Here is a 19681-nt window from a genome sequence, read left to right on the forward strand (position 1 = left end):
ATTGATAGCATTCCAAGAGGATGTAGGCTCAATCCTGGCTGAGGTTGGCAAATTCAGTGAAGCTGTTCATTTGGCCAAGGTTGCAACAATAATACGGCAGGATATGCTCAAATACAAGTCAAAATTCCTACCCATACTTGTGGATAGAAGTATTGAAGAGGCAGTTCCTTCATCACTTCTCCAATTCATATGTATGATTGAACTTGGCCTAGACATTAAATCACAAATTCAGCTTGGAGCATCCAAGTCAGTTCTTGCTATGGCACAGCTGTTGTAGTACAACTGTTTTGGTAAGTACAAAGAAGGAGCATAGTCTCACAGACACTCTAAGGATCGCGAGACCCCATTTGCTGTGTATATTACCTTGATTGTGTTTGCAAAGACAAGGAAGAGAGTGGTTATTGACACGCTCCATGAGCATGGTATTTGCATTTCCTATGATAGAGTTATAGAAATATCTGCCCAATTTGGTGATGCCGTTGTTTCCCAGTATGTAGAAGATGGAGTTGTGTGCTCACTCGTTTTGAGAAAGCATCTTTTTATAACTTCTGCAGTAGACAACATTGATCCTAACCCAACTGCAACTACAGCACAAACATCTTTCTATGATACCAGTATCTCTGTTTTGCAGCACCCAAGATTTGACAATCTTGGTGAGGAACGTGAGCCACTTCATGTAGGAACAATTCTAGTGAAGAAAGTTCCTGAACTTCCGGTCTCTTTCACCAATGTACATGCAAAACAAGCTGTATTGGAAGGCAGTGAAAGGGTTCTCGTAAAAGCAAATGACACAGATATCATTGTAATAGCTATATCTGTGTTCACATCACTAGGAGAAATTGGTCTTGAAGAAATATGGATTTCTTATGGTCAAGGGGCTTATACAAGATAGATTTCAGTTCATGAGTTAGTTGTAGTCATAGGGCCTGAAAAAGCCATGCATTCAGTGGTTGAGATGTTGTGTCAGCCTTCCGTGGTAAAGGTAAAAAGACTGCATAGCAAACATGGAATGTGTTTAAAGAGGTCTCCAGTACCTTCACCAAACTCATTCAGTGTCCTACATCAGTTAGTGAAGAAGACCTCCATGCTTGGAAAGGTTTGTGATGGTGATGTATGGCAGGTCTAATCCAGCTTTATGTGTCAATGGTGTAAGACTGGAAGGGTACGGAATTCGGGGAAATGTTCTAGCGTGGATAGAAGACTTTCTAGATGACCGCAAGCAGTGTTTGTTGATTAATGGCACGAAATTATCATCCGTAACTGTCACAAGCGGGGTACCACAGGGCAGTGTATTGGTCCTGCTGTTGTTTGTTTGTTTCATAAATGACATGCCTGACGTTGTACACTCCTCCATACAAATGTTTGCCGATGACGCTAAGTTATTTCGGGAAATCAAGAACCAAGCGGACTGTGAAGAGCTGCAGAAGGACCTCTGTGGGCTCCAGGAATGGTCGAAGAAATGGCTGCTGAGATTCAATGTCACGAAGTGTAAGAGGATGCACCTGGGGCGTACCAACGGTAAGGAGGCGTATCATATGTCCCAACAGGATGAAGAAACTGCACTATTTGAGACTGAATGTGAGAAGGACCTAGGTGTGTATGTTGACAACGAGCTGAAGTTTTCGGGCCATTGCGAGAAGAAGATAAATCAAGCAAATAAATTATTGGGTCTCATCAGAAGGTCGTTCATAAATCTAGACGGTACGTCCCTCGTGACGATCTTCAAGAGTGAAGTGCTTCCCCATCTGGAGTGCTGTTACCCCGTCTGGTCCCCGAGATATGCTAAGGACTGTCAGTTGGTTGAAAATGTTCAAAGGAGGGCCACCAGACTGGTGCCTGCACTTCGGCATCTCAGCTACCCTGAGAGATTGGAGCGTCTGAACTTGCCTAATTGAGGTGTATAAGCATCTCAAGGGGCACTACTCAGTCGAGTGTCCTTACTTGGAGCTGGCGGACGCTCGCCCCACAAGGGGTTCCAGTTCAAGATTGAAGAAGCCGCAAATCCAGAAAACTGTGAGGGCAAACGTTTTCGGAGTGAGGGTTGTGAACTCTTGGAACAATCTACCAGAAAGTGTTGTGACGGCACCAAGTGTGAGCTCTTTCAAGACAAGATTGACCAATACTGGAGCAGGTTCAGGTACATTCAGGAGCCGGTGCATGCCCAGTACTTGCCACAGTGCGTAACAGAGACGTGACCGATCGCCCAAACGGCTAACGAGCCGATCATTTGGTGAAGAGGATAAAAGAAAAGGAAAAGCAACAGAAACGTGACCAATCGCCCAAGCGGCTAACGAGCCGATCAGTGGTGAAGAGGATAAAAGTAAAAGTAAGAATATTTATTTGCCCGCAAACAGAGATCATAAAAAAGCCATTCCACCAACACGGGCTGCCCTAAAAGAAAATGTAACGATAGAATAATTTGGGCTCAGGCAACAGTAGCCCAACCAGACATTCCAAGTCCCACTAACTGGGGCTGGAAAAAGAAAGGAGATATGTGGTTATTACACTGGACAGACCTTCCACCAATAGGAGCGAGCTGCCAAGAACTGACCAAGTGCTCTTGCAAGAAAAACTGTGGACAGCCATGTAAATGTATCCGCTCTGGTCTCACTTGCACAGTTCTGTGTGGATGCACATGACAGCAGCTATAAATATGAAAGAGCAAGATATAAATATGTTTCTCATTGTTTAACTAAGAATCGCTTACCTATTTTTATGATAGGAGGTAAAATTATGTACGTAAAAGGCAAATCTGAGGGTTCCAAAACAATCATAACCTGTTCCAGCAAGCTTTAAAACATAGGAATAGACACCTTATGTGCACAGATTGCCCAATAATAAGTGATTTTAATTATGTAAAAAAAAAAAAATTCGGTCAGCAAATTTGGCGGCCATCCTGGAAAATGGCCGTCATCTTGGAATTTTGAATGTCCACTTGGATATATTTGATAAGTAACCCACATTGAATGCTCATACCAAATTTCATGCTTCTATGATCATTTGCATGATTGTACCTGTTATCCACTCCGCTATAAGGAGCAAAATTTACATTTCGAAACTCGAACAAAAAAATCCTAAACCCCTTGTTCAATTTGTCATGGCAAGTCAGTCTCTTTAATTGATAAATAAAGAAAAGAGACGAAAAGGGTAATATGTTGTTTGTTACCTCCCAGTCAGAGTCAAAGTCTGCTATGTATTACACCTTATATCCTGCCAAAGTCTGCCATCTATTACACCCTCATATCTCGCCAACGTCTGCCATCAAATTCTGTAATCTTCGTGTCGTAGCATCAGCGAGAGTCATTTATTTGTGTTATCCTATCCCGTGTTTCTAAGCTCAGAAACCGAATCATACAATAATAAGATATGACACCCAATACCCAGTTTTTCTATTCTTAAGACAGTCTTAGAGTCTCGGGTGCTTTGATAGTATAGCTTAAGAAAGCAAATACACCTCTTTCACTTACGTCCTGTAAGATTCACTCCTTTATTAATAGAAACTTTAACTTACAGTGATAGAAACTTTAACCCACATTGATAGAAATTTTAACCCTCAGTGATAGAAACTTTAATCTACAGTGATAGAAACTTTAACCCACAGTGATAGAAACTTTAACCCACAGTGATAGAAGCTTAAACTTACAGTGATAGAAACTTTAACCCATAGTGATAAAACGTTTGTCGACTTACAAATTTCATATTCAAGATACTGAGCTGTTGAATTCTACAAAGAACTCCAAATCTCTTGCACGAACTCACGCCATACCTCACACTGAGGTAGTTACGCAACGGGAGGCAGGTAAGACCCCATAAGCATTTTCACCTTTTACAGGATAAGTGACTATGGTGTTAAGTTAAACTGGTCATTAACATTGTCTTCTTGAGTCGTGTGAAGTTAACTGTGGACCATTTAAAATATATACAAAATTCCCACGGGAGGTATTAAATTCAACCTACGCTGAGCTAATCTGAGCTAAGCTAACCTAACTCGCAGCCACTCGACCGTCATATTAAACCTTGTCTGCTTTGTTAAATCAATTATCGTGTGTGTGTGTGTGTGTGTGTGTGTGTGTGTGTAAATCTATCTATCTATCTATCTATCTATTTATCTATCTATCTATTTTTCTATCTGTCTGTCTGTCTGTCTACCTATTAATTCATTCATTCATAACCATTATTCATCCATCTATTATATTCCTTTATCCATCTATTTATATATTTATTCAGGTGTACTTATTCACCTGCCAACATATATAGTTTCTCTCATCTGGCAGTGTTGTCGGGCTAGGCGTGGCTCGGGTCATGGGGTCTCCCTCTTACCGAGTCCAACTTCACAAAGAGTTCGCACGACAAATGTTTCTCATTATCTGTAGACGTAACGAGAACTCTTGCAACAAAATCGACATTTCGAAACACTCTGGAGACACTTAGAAAGTAAAATAAAATAATGATAATGAATAAATAAGTAAGAAGAAATAAAACACGTAAACAAGTTAGTAAATTAAGGAATTAAACGAAATCGTGAATAAATATAGGTATACAACACTAAACACGAAAGTAGCCATACAGGGTTACGTTATTATCAGTGAAAGAAGTAGGCAGACTATTAAAATATTTTTCTTTTAATTTGTCACAAATTGATTGGGTGGGTGGGTGGGTAGACCATTTTTAACTTTTGGGTTACCTGGAACATGAAATAAATAACAAGGGCAGTCTATGTCCCAAGTCAATCTTTCAGTGGGTCAATGATTGTGTGTTTGTGTCTGCCTGGCAATGTTTGTGTTAGACTGTCAGTGTTTTCTTGTGCTTGTCTGTTAGTTTGTCTTTGTAGATAGTCGTGTGTTTCTGTGCATATCATCATCCCATCTAACACACCATCTGTTTTCTTGTCATATCTGGATAATGAAGAAAGACAGTAGTGATGAACGGAGAGGGAAAGAGATGTAAAGATAGATAGATAGAGAGAGAGAGAGGGAAATGGGGCAAGTAGATGGGGGTGGGCCAGGAGGAAGAAGTCGGCAGAAGGAACCAGGTTTGGTGCCAGGGCTGTGTGTTGGGGTTTAGTCGCCAGTGTGTGTCCGGGTGCTCGCTGCCCCCACACTCTCCTCCTCCACTACCAACACCACCTTACACCGACAGTGAGGTGCTTCCTACCACCAAGGGCCAGTGCTTATAATACCCAAATAGATATTACCGAAAGCACGAAAAAGTAGTGATTCGAGATAGTTTTCACGATAATATAAATCAGTGTTTTCTGCAAGGTAAGATCACATACTTGTCAACATAAGCATGCAATCTCTCTCTCTCTCTCTCTCTCTCTCTCTCTCATTTCTTTCAGAGTTCGAAATTAATGTGTTTAAAAGGTGTGCTAATATATCGTTTAATAAAAGCTTTTTTGTGTTTCCGTACACAAAAGAGAAGACAAAATAGCGATATTATAACGGATCTGATTCGTGTCTCTTGTTGATGGACACTACTGACGTCTATTTAGATTCTCCTCCTCCAGGGTAAGTAGCCGAGATGTGTGCAACTGTCCTAGGAAAACGACAATATCCATACTGTAAAAGAGCCACAGTCGCAGCAGGTAGAAAGCGAGACTAACGTTCGACTGGTGTATTTAATCATTATCATGTGCTTGCATGTAAGGTGGATGAAAAAATCAAGATGGTGATGATCGTTCGTGTTATCGGTGGCTTTTTTATAGCGTGACTCTTTGGTTGTACCTCAACACAAGGAAATGGCCACACCCAAATTAGAAGACACAAAGACCACACCAAAACCTAAGAGACATACACCAGGGCCACATCCCAGCTAGGAAACAGACACCAGGGCCACACCCCAGCTATGAAACAAACACCAGTGCTACACTTCAGTTATGAAACACATGAGAACCACACCTATCTTCCACGTAAGAGGGAATAGGCTAATGATAATACCAACAACCATTTAAGCTTAACGAGTGATGAATCCTAGTGTCAGTGTGGAAAAGAAACAGTAAGAATAAGCAATGAGCTGGAATGAATTTCACAAATACATCAGACGAAGAGAATGGGAGAATAATTATCACACACACGTAACAGATAGTTTTCTAAAAAGTATGACACAAACATTCAATGCTAGACTATGCTAAGGGACTGCTCCAGTGACACTGCCGATGGTCAAGGACATGTGTGTGTGTGTGTGTGTGTGTGTGTGTGTGTGTGTGTGTGTAAAACATATCTCTCTTATTTTTTGTGATGGTTCGAGTTAAGTAGAAACTTTGGCGACTATATAAATCAGAGTATTAGAGTAGAAGAAAGTTATTTGGAAATGTATTTCTGTTTTTACTGATATATTACAAAACATCCATTTCCTCGACTGGAGGAAAACATCAAATAAGTCCAAACAGTATACAACGGAGAAGAAGGAGTTATTTTTACTTCCGGAGGGTGACAGAAAGACCAAAAATGGTTGCCAGCTGCATGTTGTGTTTATCATTGTTTCCTGCTGTTCATTAACTTTTAGATATGGCTCGACTCTTAGCTGTGGTTTAAGAACATGAATATTTGTATATCACTTAAAACTAGTTTTGGTGGTGTACTGTACTCGTAAGGGGTGGTGGTGGCACGAAGTTGACTCACAGGAGCATCGACAAATGTTATTCCCAGCAGACTCGCATCTCGGGCCGGTGGCAGCTTCTAAATTTACCAATGAGGCGGTTCTCACTAGTAGGAGGGGGAGAAGGAGTCCAGATGATAGACTACCACCAGAAACTGGGGCGAGATGGTAGGTGGTGGTGATGGTGAATGGTGATGGTGAGTGGTGGTGATGGTGAGTGGTGATGATGGTGGGTGGAGGTGATGGTGAATGGTGATTGTTAGTGGTGGTTATGGTGAGTGGTGATGATGGAAGGTGGTGATGTTGGTAAGTGGTGGTGGTGATGGGTAGATAGTGGTAATGGTGGGTATTGGTGGTAAGTGGTGGTGGTGATGGTAGGTGGTGATGGTGGTGATGGTGAGTGGTGAGTGGTGAGTGGGAATAGTGGTGGTGGTGGTAGGTGGTGTGATGATGGTGGGTGGTGGGTGGTGATGGCGGTGGTGATGGTGGGTGGTGATGCAGGGTGGTGGTGGGTGGTGGTGATGGTGGGTGATGGTGTCGCTGGTGGTGGTGTGGTAATGATGGGTGGTGATGGTGGTGGTGATGATAGGTCGTGGTTGGTGGTGATGGTGGGTAGTGGTGGTAATGATGAGTGGTGATGGTGGGTGGTGATGGTAGGTGGTGGTGACCCTGGGTGTTGATAATGGTGATAATGTTGGGTGACAGCAGTAGTGGGCGATGTTGGGTGGCAGCCGCAGTGGATGATGTTGGGTGGCAGCAGTAGTGGGTGATAGTGGGTGGCAGCAGTAGTGGATGATGGTGGGTGGCAACCGTAGTGGATGATGGTGGGTGGCAACCGTAGTGGATGATGGTGGGTGGCAGCAGTAGTGGGTGGGTGGCCTTGATGGGTGTCAGTTGTGCACAATTTTTTTTACTTGATCTTCAGAGATTGAGAGAATTAAAACACCAGTCAATAATTCAAGAAATGTTGAGACTTAACACACACAAACACCTCATCATGTCAGGAGAAGAACCCATAGAGTATGTGTTTAAACATATTCAATAACACTTGCTCTCCACCACCGGTAATGAAGCGAACTATGTCCAAACACATTTACATAGGAGGATAAAGATAAAGCAATGTACCCGGTGTCTCTTTATGATCATTAATACCTAGGCCTTACACACGAGTTAGGAGACTAAATTATAATACACATTTCTAAAAATATATATAAACCATGATTGTGTCTCTTGATGAGTGTTAAGTGAACGTACTGTATCAAGCTATGCTATGGTATTCTCGATGGCATTTCAACTTTATATTTATACGTTATTTTGATGTTTTAGCGGAAGTCAACCAGTTTGGCGTATTCTTATATCTTCAGTTACGAGAATGTTCTTTTTTTTTGTGCGAACCTTTGAGAATCGGAACCCTGCAAGGTGCCTCATTGTTGATGATCTTTGTCCACACATACACACACACACACACACACACACACACACACACACACACACACACACATCCCTGAACTTTTAGAAACCTGTTATTTGTACTTTTAGCAATAAAATACTCAAACAACTTAGTTAAGTATGACAAGCAAAGAATGTTTGCTAATGTTTTCACAGTGAAAAACAAAAGTCGTTCGGGATGGAGAGTGACAGACAAGAGAAGGAAAATCTTATCAGGATAATTCAATGAGAAAGTCAATAAATTTGGTAGATAAACCCTAAGTCAGAGCAGACAGCCAGTCAGTATCTGTCATACCTCCGGCGTGACCTACTGTACATCCACTTCCTCGTCAACACTAAACGTAACCTTTACTTCCCATCTTTAATTTTCAAATACTTCCGTTTATATTATACAAGTAAGTTCTTCCCAGTTTTGTAATAATGACTGGCAGGTGAAAACTGAAATGTGAAAGTATTTTCAGAGGCCTGGCGACCCGTTACGGGCAGACCGGACACAGCATACTGAATACTAAGCCAACATTGCACTCGACCGTCTTCCTTTCGAAATTGCTAATATAGGAGTAGGTGAGTCGACTAGAAATCCTTACAAGAGGTTAACGCGATATCCACTCAACCGCCGCAACCCAAGTGCAAATTATAAATGTAGTAGTGAGTAGCAAGTGGAAATATCAAGGAAGCGGGAATGATATTACACATATACATCAAGACACTACGAGAGCCAGGGGTAGGAAGCGTCCCAGGAATCGACGTCAGCTCATCACCAAGCTAACTTGTTCCTCACCACTACAATAGTCCGCTCTGCTGTTGTGTGTTCTGGCGTTATAACTTCGTAGTTGATGATTGATGATTAGTTATTCTGTAACGTGGACCACTGTTCACCTTTTAGCACAGGAGCAACCTCGTAACGATATAGCTTATTAGCATACCTTTGGTGTAAATCAAATTTTCGCATTTTCCCGCTGCTCTCTCCTTAGTAAGTGGTAAACTTGTCTCTATCTAGTGTTCAAGAAAAAAATTTCTTTAACAATCAGAAATTAACAAAACTGAGATGAGGTGATCGGAATATCAGATCATAGTCGTGGTAAAGAGGGAACTGTGGAACGCGGTACCTTATCTTGCCAGGGTGTATTGAGTCGCTTTGTTTATATCCCTGGCACACGACTGGGTGGCGGAGCTGTATAGTGATTTCCTTATACCATAAAAGCGTTACTGCTGGCACTATCGCTCAGCTTCCATAAACCTGTTATTATCGGGTGCGGAGGAACGCCAAGTGCTGATGTTCTCATGGCTGGCGTTATCATCATAATTAAGTGATCTTGGTCCCGGGTCACAGAGGCACCTCACGCGTTTCAGCCGAAATTCTATTGTTACAACCGGCGGATCAGTGGCGTTATTTTGTTTAAGGATTCTGTCGGTGTTGCTGAAGCTCCATTACTTGACTGCAGCTAGCGAATGCATTTTCGTTGGGTTGTTTTTAATGAAGTAACAATCTCTGATTTTTCATCATCTAGCTGTTTGGGTAGATATAAGCCCCTTGCTACCCTGAACAATTTTAGTAATTTTCTTAACTTAAAAAAATGTTGAATCAGCTTGAATTCATATTGAGTCACTAACCCACAGGGCCTAGGGAGAATAAAAAAAAAGCAAAGGAAACAAATTGCATCATAAAAAATGCAGAAATGGACAAAAATAAAACAGTTGTCAAAGTAAGAGAGACCCTGCAGCTGTGTGTAAATGAGACAGAAAGACAACACATTATGCTTCCAATATCTTTCCAGGCTACAGTAGTACCTCCCTGTTTGATAGCTGTCTACTACCTACTTACTACGGAGTTCTTAATCTAGGCAGAAAAACTAAAGAGGGGAAGTACAAAAATGTTAATCGTCATGATAACACGACTAAAACGTCCCGTACAGTATGAATTACTTTTTGCGAATGCGCCAGCTAGAACATTGTATATAATTATGCGGGACGCGACGAGGCACATAAACATATAAAGAATATGGTGAAGTTAAGAAGTCTTAAAATTTCACTGATATCAAAAGGTGACAACTAAAACCTAATTAAATCCTCTCCAAATATTGATAACAGCTGACGGGATAGTTACCACGAAACCCGGGCAAATATCCACACCACTAGCATTAGATTTTTTGACAATACGCTACAGTATCCCGCATATGCAGAAGGATTACAGGCAGTCTTTTTGACTCGCGCACGTAAGAGACAGTGTCTGCACTGTTTTGTTTTTTCGTAATTCATATCTTGAAATATATTTGTATCGGAAATTTAAATTCTATTTCTCAACAATTTGGTGATAGTGAAATAACTACATGGCTTTACTTAATGGTTTTATGAGGCAATTTTGCACATAGATATTTATGTAGGATTTTCTTATAATTTTGAAATTCCTGTAACTATATTTCTAATTGTACACTCTCAACAAAAACTTCTCGAACACCTGGGCACAATGGATGTGAGAATGAGCAGAACAGGGCTTGTAATGTCGGAATGGTTTCAGATTCTTCATTTATTTTTCAGATTGCACAGTGCTTATAGTGTTCGAGAAGTTTTTGGTGAGAGTGTACATTTAACTGCAACAGTATTGATCTTGGTCTCTGTATTTGTACTGGCACTGTATATCTTACCTGTGCTTGTACCGGTCTCTTTACCTGTACCTGCTTTTCAATCTATAACTGTAGGCCTACTTGTGCTTTTTTCTTCCCTTCACTTGTATCTGCACCTCTACTTGTAAGTGCATTTACGTTTGTACTGTTGTTTCTAAGAGTTGCTAAAATTGAATGAATCGTGACAGGTATATTGATAGGCCCTTACACGTATTGCACTTATTCATCTTCAGTCATTGAACTCTGTTGCAGTAACTGGAGCTCATTCAGTGATCAATACACCCTGAGATGTCAACTGCCTATTTTAATGGGTCACTTCAGGAGAGTTGAAAATTACACGACATTGATTTTGGAGTATATGTGTGCATACAGGAGACGCGAGCAGTATCTTATGGGGTGCCCACACGCAAGGTACACTAACTAAAAGATTATTCTGCACCTTTACGGGGGTTATACAATATGACACACCTGACCAAGAAATCTGATAACACTCATCACAGCTTCTGTCGCAGTAATCGTTTCGGATGTTTCAGAACCAAGGGAACAAATATTTTTTTAGTGAGTGTACAATACGTAGGGGAGGTAGTAATTGAGTAATTGGGAAAAAATCTGAAGTTTTGTTAAAGGTTTCTTATGGTATGAAACGCTGTATTGGCATGAAGGATAATGCAGGTTTTTTTTATTTTATTGCGACTGGAGGCACTGCCACTGAATAAAAAATAATTAATCACTGATTGGCTAAGCTATAGACATAGTACATCACTTGGCTTGGCCCAGTTGGTCATCTTGTCAACTGTAAACGCGCGAGTCTTAAAGTGATCAAGATCATATATTTTTATTATGCCTTTTGATTTTTGTCTGATATTTTTTTTACAGTCCTAATTCCTGAATTTTACGCTCTTAAGTATTTTATACTTTATTTACAATGCAATCTTGACTTTCCATTGTCAGAAAAATCCTCACATATTTGATAGTTTTCATAACATATACTTACACAGAAAATGTATTATACATAGGTAAATCCATGTAAACAACAACTACCTATGAGTGCCGGATCACCACGAATAGCAGGCAGTAAGCTAATCCACTGAACCATTATGAACCTCGGTACCTTTACAACACCGTTGTACTGGAAGCAGTCAAGATGTTCATAGTTACAACAGGATTCTAGGATTGTTGTCGTGATCTAATGTCTAGGTCTAGGAGGTACACTCCTCTTGTCCCTATCACTGACAAACCATGAGTCCATTGTTCTTTTAGGAGAAAAGTTTAAATTTGAACTCATTTGGATCAATATTTATGAAGGTATACAATGTCTCTTAGATATCAGTGTTCGAGGCACTGTACACACCCGTGCCTTGAGTTGTTAACTGTATAAATGATGTTGTTGTGTCTCGACAGATGCCAGGAGAGAGCCACTCGGACGTTCCGGCTGCGGTGCCGCTACAGATTGCTATACAGTCCTCAGCTTTATGTTTGACCAACGGCCATTCCCCTGATAACGCAGAACAACCCAAGTCCATAAACTGTGGAGAATGTAAGAAGCCGGCGACGATCGTGTGTGGCGGTTGTTGGCAGGTGGGCTTTTGTGCCAGGGATCACCAGCTAACTGGCTGGGTGAAGCACCGTCCCAAGTGCCGCCCATGGCGTGTCGGTTGCTCGCCTGACCTGGGCCGTTTTATGGTGGCCACTAGGGACATCGTCCCCGGGATCCTGCTACAAGACCAACCACTCCTGCTGGGCCCCAAGATGATCACTGAACCCGTGTGTCTCGGTTGTTACCGCCCAGTCAACGGTGATTACCAGTGTCGTAGCTGTGGCTTCCCTCTGTGTAGCTCCGAGTGAGGGGACAGACGACCACGAGGCCGAGTGTAAGGCTGTGAGAGACTCGGGCATCCCCGTCAAGGTGTCAGTCTTCGGCGAGATAAACAGTATGTATGAATGTATCACACCCGTGAGGATCCTGTGCCTACGAGATGAATCCCCAAGCGTGTGGAACAAACTCTTGGCGCTGGAGAGCAACAGTGACAAGCGTGACGGCACCGAGGTGGCCGCTATCACACAACAAACAGTCGTTGACATCATTCATGACAGACTGCAACTCGACCAGTTCGACACAGAAACTGTTGAGAAAGTCCTGGGAATCATCGACACCAATGCTTTTGAGATTCGTCTGCCAGACTCGAGTATCTTAGGAGTGTATGGGGCGGCATCCATGCTGGAGCATGACTGTATCACCAACACCCACAGAACGTTTGATGCAGACCTCAACCTTGTAGTAAGAGCTGCTATTCCTATCAAACGCGGCGAGCATCTCACCTCCTGCTATACAGACCCCCTCACAACCACCTCCAGTAGACAGGAACATTTACGTGCTTCAAAGTATTTCATCTGTAGTTGTAAGCGTTGCATAGACCCAACAGAGCTCAAGACCTGTCTGTTTGCTAAGGGACTGTGTCCAGAAGCGAACCGAAGAAGATAAACAAAAGAAGGCCGCGGCACAGGCCAAACAAACACCAGGTCGGGGAGGGAGGGGAGGCAAGAGGGGCGGAGTACTCAACCGCATCAACCAATTCCAGACAGGCGGTGCTAACGGCCAGTCATCTAGTAAGGAAGGTGATGCGGAGGGTAACGATGAACCTGGTCCCTATATTGTCCCACAGGATCCTATCTCACCCTCCTCGAATTGGAAGTGCATATCCTGTGGGCATCCCTCGTCAGACGACTACCCTGACAGGATCACCTCGGTGGTGGCTGAGGAGGCCGAGGAACTGGAAGCATCGTCCCCTACCGTGGCCCTGTGTGAAGCCTTCCTCGAGAAATGGAACCACCTCTTCCACCCGGACCACGCCATCTTCCTAAACGTGAGTGTTGGCAGCCCCCACCCAGTGTTCTACATTCAGTCGCCATATTAGGACTGTGGTTTACGTTCCCTATTAATTCATCTTTGTCCATTTTACTCCAATCTTATCCAGATTAAATCTAGTCTTTCCCCTTATATACATTGCACCTCCTCATCTCTCTTTCCCCTGAAATAAACTGAACGTCCTCTCGTCTCCCTCATATATTAAGCCCCCTTCCCGCTCCCTCAACAACTGGACTCCCTCCCATGTATTAAAACCTCTCCCCCCTCCGCACATAAACTGCTATTAACCCCATTTTCTCCTCGTAATGATAACTTCCAACTCTCGACCGCTATTAAACAAAAGTTTGCATCCTTCCCCCCCCATGATATTCACAACCCCTCCTTCCTGATACATCAAACCTCTTTCTCCCCTTTCTTTCTTCCTTCCCTCCCTCCCCTTTTTCCCCATGACACTAAACCACTTTCATCCTCCCCCTCCTCATTTTCTCTTCCTCTTCCCTGATACACTAAACCATTTCCTCCATTTCTCTTCCTCCTACTCTTCCCTGATACACTAAACCACTGTCTCCCCCTTCCCCATAAACAGTAAACATCCTCCTCCAGATAAAGCACGCCGTTGCTTCACCTATACGGGTCAGAGGAAGGGTACGAACTGGATGACCTACCCCATCCACCTGGCCCGGAAGGAGGAGCTGTGTCGCCAGGTACTGAAGGTCGCCGACGTCCTCGTGCCAGGTGTGTAAAAGGATGGAAAGGACATGAGAGATTAGAGGGCAAGGAGGAGGGGGAGGAGGGGACGAAAGAATAGGAGCATGAAGACGAGGGGAAAAGAGGCGGGATTGGGATGATGAGGAAGAAAGAAGGAGAAATATGAGGGAGAGAGAGGGAATGGAGACGTATGGAGGGAGAGAAGGGAGGGCGAGGTATGGGGAAGGGAAGGAAGGGCGAGGTAAAGGAGTGAGGGAAGGAAGGGGAGGTATAGGGGGAAAGGAAGAAGGGCGAGGTAAGGAGGGAGGGAAGGGAGGGCGAGGTATAGGGGGAAGGGAAGGAAGGGCGAGGTATAGAAGGGAGGGAAGGAAGGGCGATGTAAAGGAGGGAAGGAAGGACGGGCGACGTATAGGAGGGAGGGAAGGAAGGGCGAGGTATAGGAGGGAACAAAGGACCTGAGGGCGAGGTATAAAAGGGAGGAAAGGGTATAGGGGAAGGAAAGAAAGGCGAGGTATAGAAGGGAGGAAGGAAGGAGGAGGTATAGGGGAAGGGAAGGAAGGACGAGGTAAAGGAGGAGGAAGGGAGGGCGAGGTATAGGGGGTAACGGAAGGAAGGGCGAGAGTATAGAAGGAGGAAGGGGAGGGCGAGGTATAGGGGGAAGAGGAAGAAGGGCGAGGCATAAAGGGAGGGAAGGAGGAAGGAGGTATAGGAGGGGAGGGAAGGAAAGAGGAATAGAAGGGAGGGAAGGAGGGTAAGGTGATAGGGGGAAGGGAAGTAAGGACGAGGTATAGAGGGAGGAAGGAAGGGCGAGGTATAGGAGGAAGAGAAGGAAGGGCGAGGTATAGAAGGGAGGAAGGAGGAAGGAGGTATAAAGAGGGGAGGAAGGAAGGGTGAGGTATAGAAGGGAGGAAGGGAGGGCGAGGTTATAGGGGAAGGGAAGTAAGGGCGAGGTATAGAAGGAGGGAAGGAAGGAGGAGGTATAGGAGGAAGGAAGGAAGGGCGAGGTATAGAAGGAGGGAAGCACAGAGGAATAGAGAGGAGGGAAGCAAGGGCGACGTAAAAGAGGGAGCGAAGGAAGGCAGGTATAGGAGGGGGATGGAAGGAAGGAAGGAGGAATAGGAGGAGGGAAGGAAGTGCATGAAGAGAGGAAGGAAGGGCGATGAGGCAAGGAGGGGAAGGAAGGAAGGAAGACAGGAGGGAGGGGAAGAAGGGTGAGGTATAGGGAGGGAACGAAGGAAGGGAGAAGGAGGTATAGGAGGGAGGGAAGGAAGACGAGGCATAGAAGTGAAGGAAGGAAGGGTGGTATGAAGGGAGGGCAGGAAGGAAGGAGGAAGGAGGGGGAGGGAAGGAAGGGCGAGGTATAGGGAGGGAGGGAAGGAAGGACAGGTGAGAGGAAGAGAGGGAGGGAGGAAGGGCTAGGTATAGGGAGGGAGGGAAGGAAGGGCGAGGTACAGAGGGGAGGGAAGGGGAGGAGGAGGTAAGAAGGGAGGGAGGGAGGGAAGGCGAGGTAAAGGAGGGAGGAAGGAAGGGCGAGTATAGAGGGAGGAAGGAAGGGAAGGAGGTATAGGAGGAGGAAGGAAGGGCGAGAGTGGAGGGGGGGAATAAGGGTGGAAGGGAAGGGAGGAAGGAAGGGTGAGGGGTGAAGGAGGAGGGAAGGAAGGGCGAAGATAGGGGGAGGAAGGAAGGGCGAGGTAAAAGGAGGGGGAGGGAAGGAGGGAGGTAGAAGGAGGAAGGAAGGAGGAATGAGAGGGAGGGAAGTGAAAGATGAATGGGAGGAAGGAAGGAAAGAGAGGTATAGGAGGGGGGGGAAGGAAGGGTGAGGTATGAAGGGAGGAAGGAAGGTGAGGTGAAGGAGGGAGGGAAGGAAGGGCGAAGTAAAGGGGGGGAGGAAGGAAGGAAGGCGAGGTAGGAGGAACGAAGGAAGGGAGGGCGAGGCAGGAGGGAGGGAAGGAAGGGCGAGGTATAGAAGTGAGGAAGAAAGGGAGGAATAGGAGGGAGGAAGGAAAGGAGGCAAAGGAGGGGGGGAAGGAAGGGTGAGTAGGGGAGGGAGGGAAGGAAGGGCGAGGTATAGGAGGACGGAAGGAAGGGCGAGGTATAGGGAGGAGGGAAGGAAGGAAGGAGGTATAGGAGGGGGGGGAAGGGCCAGGAGGTATAGAAGGAGAGAAGGAAGGGAAAGGGAGGTATAGGAGGGAGGAAGGAAGGAAGGAGGTAAAGGAGGGAGGGAAGGGAAGGAGAGGTATAGAGGGAGGGAAGGAAGGAAGGAAGTATAGGAGGGAGGGAAGGAAGGGCGAGGTATAGGGAGGGAGGAAGGAAGGGCGAGGGGACAGGAGGGAGGGAAGGAAGGGCGAAGTATAGAGGGAGGGAAGGAAGGGCGAGGATAGAGGGGAGGGAAGGAAGGGAAGGGAAGCAGAGGGGGGGGAAGGAAGGCAGGAGGTATGGAAGGAGAGAAGGAAGGGAGGCGAGGTATAGAGGGAGGGAAGAAGGAAGGAGGTAAAGGAGGGAGGAAGGAAGGGCGAGGTAGAGGGGGGGGGAAGGAAGGGCGAGGTAATGGAAGGGAGAGAAGGAAGGGAGGGCGAGGTATAGGAGGATGGAAGGAAAGGCGAGGTAGAGGAGGAGGAAGGAAGGAAGCGAATAGGAGGAGGGAAGGAAGGGAGGTAAAGGAGGAACGAAGGAAGGAGGGCGAGGTGGAGGGAGGGAAGGTAGGGTGAGGTAAAAAAGGGAGGGAAGGAAGGGCGAGGTATAGGGAGGGGGGGGAAGGAAGGGTAAGGTAAGTGAAGGGAGAGTAGCAAGGAGGAGGTAAAGGAGGAAACGAAGGAAGGAGGCGAGGATAGGAGGGAGGGAAGGTAGGGGTGAGGAAAGGAGGAGGGAAGGAAGGGCGAGGTAGAGGAGGGGAGGAAGGAAGGGGAGGTATGGAAGGGAGAGTAAGGAAGGGCGAGGTAAAGGAGGAACGAAGGAAGGGAGGGGCGAGGTATAGGAGGGAGGGAAGGGGTGAGGTAAAGGAGGAGGGAAGGAAGGGCGAGGTATAGGAGGGGGAAGGAAGGTGAGGTATGGAAGGAGAGAAGGAAGGGCGAGGTAAAGGAGGGGGGGAAGGAAGAGCAAGTATAGGAGGGAGGGAACGAAGGGCGAGGTATAGGAAGGAGGGAAGGAAGGAGGTATAGGAGGGAGGGAAGGAAGCGCATGGAGGAATAGGATGGGGAAGGAAGGGCGAGGAAGGAGGGAGGGAAGGAAGGTCGAGGTATAGGGGGAAGGAAGGAAGTGAGGTGAAGGAGGGAGGAAGGAAGGAAGGAGTAGTAAAGGGCAGGGAAGGAAGGGCGAGGTAGGAGGGAGGGAAGGAAGGAAGGAGGTATAGAAGGGGGAAGGAAGGCGATGAATAGGAGGAAGGAAGGGAAGGAAGGAGATATAGGAGGGAGGGGAAGGAAGGGCGAGGTATAGAAGGGAGGGACGGAAAGGGCCTACAGCAGGGAGGAAGGGAAGGAAGGAAGGAGGAAGGAGGGAGGGAAGGAAGGGCGAAGTATAGGGGAGGGAAGGAAGGGCGAGGCTAAAGGAGGAGGAAGGAAGGGCGAGGTATAGAAGGGAGGACGGAAGGGCCATAAATAGGAGGAAGGGAAGGAAGGGCGAGGAAGGAGGAGGAAGGAAGGGCGAAGTACAGGGGAGGAAGGAAGGAAGGAGGTTTAGAGAAACGAGGGAAGGAGGGCGAGGTAGGAGGGAGGGAAGGAAGGAGGGCGAGGTATAGGAGGGAGGGAAGGAAGGCTAGGTACAGAAGGAGGGAAGAAAGGAGAGAATAGAGGGAGGGAAGGAAGGGCGAGGTATAGGAGGGGGGAAGGAAGGGTGGTAAGGAAGGGAGGAAGGAAGGCGAGGTAAAGGAGGGAGGGAAGGAAGGGCGAGGTATAGGGAGGAAGGAAGGAAGGGCAGGTAAGGAGGGACGGAAGGAAGGGCATAGGGAGGGAGGGGAGGAGGGAAGGGCGAGCTAGAGGAGGGAGAGAAGGGAGGGCGAGACAGGGGAAGGGAAGGATGGGCGAGGTAAAGGAGGAGGAAGGAACGACGAAGTATAGGAGGGAGGAAGGAAGGAAGGAGAGAAGGAGGAAGAGGGCGAAGTATAGGAGGGAGGGAAGGAAGGGCGAGGTACAGAAGGGAGGGAAGGAAGGGCGAGGTATGAGGGGGAAGGAAGGTGAGGTATGGAAGGGAGGGAAGGAAGGCGAGGTAATGAGGGAGGGAAGGAAGGGCCAGGTATAGGAGGGAGGGAAGGAAGGTCGAGGTATAGAAGGAGGGAGGGGAGGGAAAGGCGAGGTATAGGAGGGAGGGAAGGAAGGGCGAGGTATAGGAGGGAGGAAGGAAGGTGAGGCGGAAGGGAGGAAGGAAGGGCGAGGTAATTGAGGGAGGGAAGGAAGGACGAGGTAGGAGGGAGGGAAGGAAGGAGGATAGAAGGAGGGAAGAAAGGGGAGGTATAGGAGGGAGGAAGGAAGGGCGAAGCATAGGAGGGAGGAAGAAAGGGCGAAGTAAAGGAGGGAGGGAAATGAAGGAGGTATAGAAGGGAGGGAAGGAAGGGCGAGGTATAGGAGGGAGGGAAGGAAGGGAGAGGTAAAGAAAGGAGGGAAGGAAGGGCGAGGTAGGAGGGAGGAAGGAAGGGGAGGTATAGGAGGGGGAAGGAAGGTGAGGTATGAAGGAGGGAAGGAAGGCGAGGTAATATGAGGGAGGGAAGGAAGGGCGAGGTATAGAGGAGGGAAGGAAGGGCGAGGTATAGAAGGAAGGAGGGAGGGAAAGGCGAGGTATAGGAGGAGGGAAGGAAGGGCGAGGTATAGGAGGGAGGGAAGGAAGGGCGAGGTATAGGAGGGAGGGAAGGAAGGGCGAGGTATATAGGAGGGGAGGAAGGAAGGGCGAGGTATAGAAGGGAGGGAAGGAAGGCGAAGCAAGGAGGGAGGAAGAAAGGGGTGAAGTAAAGGAGGGAGGGAAGGGCGAGGTATAGAAGGGAGGGAAGGAAGGGCGAGGTATAGGAGGAGGACTGAAGGGCGATGAATAGGAGAGGAAGGGAAGGCAGGGCGAGGCTAAAGGAGGGAGGGAAGGAAGGGCGAAGTATAGGAGGGAGGGAAGGAAGGCGAGGTATAGGAGGGGGGAAGGAAGGGCGAGGAATAGGAGGAAGGGAAGGAAGGACGAGGTATAGGAGGGAACGAAGGAAGGGAGGAAGAGGATAGGAGGGAGGGATGAAGGGCGAGGTAAAGAAAGGAGGGAGGAAGTGCGAGGTGTAGAGGGAGGGAAGGAAGGCGAGGTATAGGAGGGGGAAGGAAGGGAAGTGAGGTATGGAAGGAGGGAAGGAAGGGAAGGAGGTAAATGAGGGAGGGAAGGAAGGGCGAGGTATAGGAGGAGGGAAGGAAGGGCGAGGTATAGAAGGGAAGAGGAGGAAAGGGAGGTATAGAGGGAGGGAAGGAAGCAGGTATAGGAG

General features: G+C 46.6%; 1 protein-coding gene across 1 annotated transcript in view; it reads left to right on the forward strand.

The window, feature by feature from the left end:
* The first annotated feature begins 5031 nt into the window (after window positions 1-5031).
* LOC121876204 overlaps window positions 5032-19681 on the forward strand; it is a 39921-nt gene continuing 25271 nt past the window's right edge. Inside the window, 6 exon segments of the mRNA XM_042381179.1 lie at window positions 5032-5261; window positions 12072-12511; window positions 12513-13134; window positions 13250-13544; window positions 14151-14199; window positions 14201-14271. Of these exon segments, the coding sequence (XP_042237113.1) occupies window positions 12072-12511; window positions 12513-13134; window positions 13250-13544; window positions 14151-14199; window positions 14201-14271 (1477 nt within the window). The 5' untranslated portion in view covers window positions 5032-5261.

This window comes from Homarus americanus, unplaced genomic scaffold, assembly GCF_018991925.1.
Source record: "Homarus americanus isolate GMGI-L3 unplaced genomic scaffold, GMGI_Hamer_2.0 scaffold34921, whole genome shotgun sequence".
Lineage (NCBI taxonomy): Eukaryota > Metazoa > Arthropoda > Malacostraca > Decapoda > Nephropidae > Homarus > Homarus americanus.